The sequence below is a fragment of the Seriola lalandi genome, unplaced genomic scaffold (assembly GCF_002814215.2).
Source record: "Seriola lalandi dorsalis isolate HSWRI2012SDOR001 ecotype SW California unplaced genomic scaffold, Sedor1 jcf7180002053952, whole genome shotgun sequence".
Lineage (NCBI taxonomy): Eukaryota > Metazoa > Chordata > Actinopteri > Carangiformes > Carangidae > Seriola > Seriola lalandi.
The window spans coordinates 4,387-8,361 of NW_019524505.1; the positions used below are offsets into that span (position 1 = coordinate 4,387).

A 3,975-nucleotide genomic window follows, 5' to 3' on the forward strand; every position below is an offset into this window, starting at 1 on the left:
AAATGACAATAAAGCAGGATTTATTGTCTAAATGAACCTGTGCACTAAGAAGAGTTCTGCACAGACCTAAAACAGACAGACCCAGTTCATAGCTGCAAAATGAAGCCCCAATAAAAGCTGTAATTAAGCTTTATTTTCCTACATTTGAAGATAAGAAAAAATGGCTCTGGTTACCAAGGAGAACTCAGGTGTTGATACAAGCTGTGATTACGACCTCAGCACATGCCATATTAATAGCACACAGCAGCTTGTCAAAGTGCAAGTCTTCATTTAAAAACGGTGAAGCTGCAGAATGAGGAAGGATGTGGTGGATGGTCATGATGTCTGTCAGACACTGAGGCCTCCAGATAAACCAGGGTCTAATGTCAGAATGTGAAGCCGCCAGTCGAAAGCGTCGAGTCTTTGTGTCTGTCTCTGTCCTGAAGTTTGAGACGGCTGCTCGAACTGGTGCAGAGTAATAAGTCTGATTAATCACATTTACATGGTCCTCAGTCACAGAATCATCCACCTTTATAAGATTTGTTTCTATATAGTTTACGTCTGGGAGGAAAGGCAGTACGTTTGTGACGATAGCAGGCGAGGATCTGAGTTTGTAATCAAACACTCTTCAACAGTTTTCATCCATTCAACCTGAAGAAGGTGCGCTGGATTAAAGCTGCCTGTCTCTCTGTGTGTGTCTGCTGAGTGTTTGTTTTCCTGTTGCACATTTTTGGCTCTAGACAGAAACCACAATGAAATAAGAAGAAAACATTTGCTCCAGTTTTTAGTTCAGGTTCTCGCAACGGTCTGTGGTCACAGTCTTTTCTCAGAACGCGCCTGCAGTCACATACATGCACATATTTATATCTCTCCTTTCACCAGTTATGAATGATAGTAACTCATTAGTAAGATTAATGAGTAGTAAGCATTGATCTTGCCAAATAGTGAGCCTGCATCAATGTTTGAAAACTGTTATAACCTGTTTATTTATGATTTATAAAGTGTTAACACCCAAATTAATAAAATAAATAATTATAAACCATTTATGAATCCTTTATAAGGGTCGTCTTATTATGAAGTGGTATGTTCAGTGGTATCTGAAGAAGCAGCAGGTACTAACGCTGGATGATGGAGAAAACAGAGGAAGCTCAGTAACTAATGAGATATGAGGCTGAATAGTTCAGATAAATGTGTTATAACAGCTTATACATGATGATAAAGGAACCAAGCTAATTAATAAACCAGTTCTAAACCATTCATAAATCATATTATAAGGGTCGTTTTATTGTAAAGTGGTACTGTGATTTTATTTGACTTTAGTTTTTACTTTAGTTTCTGGTTAAAGCAGAAAGGTATTTGAAAAAAGAAGGACAGGAAGCAGAAGGGCTGATGGGAAATATGGTCTTAATGTGAAGAAAGCTGACCACTAAATATAACACTGTCATGAAACCCATACTACCAATCATCGCCGCCATGCTCAGACAGGAAGGACTATTATTAGACTGCTTTGTTCACTGGCTTACATTAGTGCTGTTTCCACTCAATGGTCAGTTCCTTCTCTCACCCTTCACCTCATCATGTCGACTCCATCTTATCGTCTCTGAACTGACTCATATTCTAGTTTGCTGGTGACGACGTTCACTCTGATGGATCCACAGTGTAAAACGATGGAATAGTCATTAATTAAGACATTAACGTGTGTTTAAATGGTGACACCATACCTTGTAAAACTTCAGAAAAGTTCATATGAAACTCCTTAGCTCTGGCTGCATGCAGAGATAACACAGAGAGAGAGAGAGAGAAAAGAGGAGGAGGAGGGATGAAGACAGAGAAGCCGTGAGGGTCAATCTTCCTCTTTGTTTGCAGTGAGAGAAAACTGAATTAGTACAAAGAAATAACAGAGGAGACACAGCGCTGCATGATGGGTCACTTTATCTTTTTCATATGTGCAACGTTTTTAAAATTGTCAAAATTTAGATCTAGCCGTCACAGTAAAAGTCCTCCAGCTACACAGTGCGACTTGAGGGCTTTTATTGTGAAGGATCTGCATGGAATAAACAGGATTTCTTGAATATTTCCAGAATATCATTAAATCTATAATGAATATACAGAATATTGTTATTACCACAACCCAGTGTTCAAGCCAACACAGTCTGTTCATTTTCAGCATCTCGTATATAAAATCAGAGACAATGGACCTCATTCATGAAACGCTCTCATGCACAGATTTGATCTTAACTTATTTTGAAGTTTCGTTTCCTTATTTTAAAAATGTTCGTAGGTAAAAACAATGTTTTTGTAAACTGATACCAGAGATCTTTATGTGGTTTCACACAGCTGGAGTAAAATAAATGTTTTTGCTCTTGCCAAACCAGCCTGGTGATCTACTTCGCTGGAGGAAAATAAAGTCACTATTTTTGCCAGTGGTATAATTTTGGTTACAGCTGTAAATACGTGACCTTGAAGCCTGATGTCTACAGGATTACACAGGACAAATCTGACGTCTAAGTGTCAAGAACTGGACTCTTCGTTTTCTTATTGGTCTCTTAAGAACAGAAAAAATAAGAACAAATTCCTGAACGAGGCGCCGTTGTTCCGTTACACCTGAGTGTTGGTTCTTCGTATATTATACAGCTCAAAACAGCGATGAAAGAAGAAGCACAGAAGTCAGTTGACAGCTGTCTGGTTTGCAGTGGTTGTTATTTTCACTTTGTTTCCAAACACCGTAAACTCAGCTGTCACCGTTTATAATCACTCGTTAACAGGAAGTGAGTTGTAGCACTTTAACTCATGTTTCCATCTGATGTGTGAGAGAAGCAGCCATGAAGTCTGAAATAAGATTGAGATAAGATAAATATGTCTGTGTGTGTGTGCGTGCGTGCGTGCGTGTGTGTGTGTGTGTGTGTGTGTGTGTGTGTGTGTGTGTCTTAGGGGAAGAAGCCTCAATGTCTGCCATAACCACATGAAGATGGAGGCAGGTTCCTGTATGAAAACCAAAACTCTGAAACTTTCAGTACTGTGTGTGAGTGTGTGAGTGTGTCTGAGTGTGTGAGTGTGTGAGTTTGTGTAGTTGCTGTTGTGAACCAGAAACTAGGCCAGCGAACATGACACAACACAACATGAATTGTTTCACTGTGGTTCTCGACGTCCTGAACTCGTGAAACTTACTCATCACTTCTCACATTTCACTTCAGCTCAGACATGAACATCTTTCCTTTTGTTTTACTGTGAGATCTTTTTCACATTTACAGGAGCATGTAGAGGGGAAGTTTTTTCTCCTTAAGTCTGACACATAAGGTTTAATTTCTCCTTAGATGACCGAGTAACTTAAGGGTGTCGCACAGGATCTCTTCAAAGGGAGTTTAGGAAAACAGGTAAGTAATTTACAACAGTGAAAGAGATTTTACAGCGGTAAAATTCTACTGTTTGCATGGAGACCGTTTGTTTGCTGGCATTAGCTTACACCCGTTAATGAGGAAGCCGGAGACTTTAAGGGAAATCTTAACTTAAGGTGTTCTGTGCTGACTGATGGGTTGGACGGCCCGTGCTGTTTGAGCGAGTGAGCGAGTTCTCATATCAGGAGCAGGATATGCCGTGTGGTCATTATACACATGCAAACATGTCGTTAAAAGCAAGTACTGTGCATCATCTCCTCTCCGTGTGAGCATGCATGTGCTGTACCGTGCACATTAAACCTACGCCACATCACACTGTTATTAAACTCATCTTCTCACTCACCGATGACGCTGTCGTAGTCCACGATGTCGAAGTAGACCACGGCCACCGAGCTCCAAACTCCCAGCAGAGCCAGCACCACAAACCAGGTGAACATGGAGTATTTAGGACCTCCTCCTCCTGCATCCCCTCCTCCTCCTCCTCTTCCTTCTGTCCTCTTTCCATTCTTGCTTTCCACTGGCGGCGTCTTCGCCTCTGAGGACATCGGACACAGAGTAAACAGTGTTAGTTAGTCCCAGGCTATGTAATTATTTTATAAAG

The 3,975-nt window shown here is 40.6% G+C and overlaps 1 protein-coding gene across 2 annotated transcripts in view; it reads right to left on the reverse strand.

Annotated features, from left to right (window-relative positions):
* LOC111652358 (aspartyl/asparaginyl beta-hydroxylase-like) overlaps window positions 1-3,975 on the reverse strand; it is a 9,816-nt gene that overhangs the window by 455 nt on the left and 5,386 nt on the right. The window contains exons 2-3 of one of the 2 annotated variants that reach the window (XM_023402603.2): window positions 3,718-3,909; window positions 1,701-1,745 (exon numbers count right to left, since the gene is read on the reverse strand). In XM_023402603.2, coding sequence (XP_023258371.1) covers window positions 1,701-1,745; window positions 3,718-3,909 — 237 coding nt within the window. The remainder of the gene's footprint in view (window positions 1-1,700; window positions 1,746-3,717; window positions 3,910-3,975) is intronic. The other variant, XM_087172997.1, reaches the window with a different exon arrangement.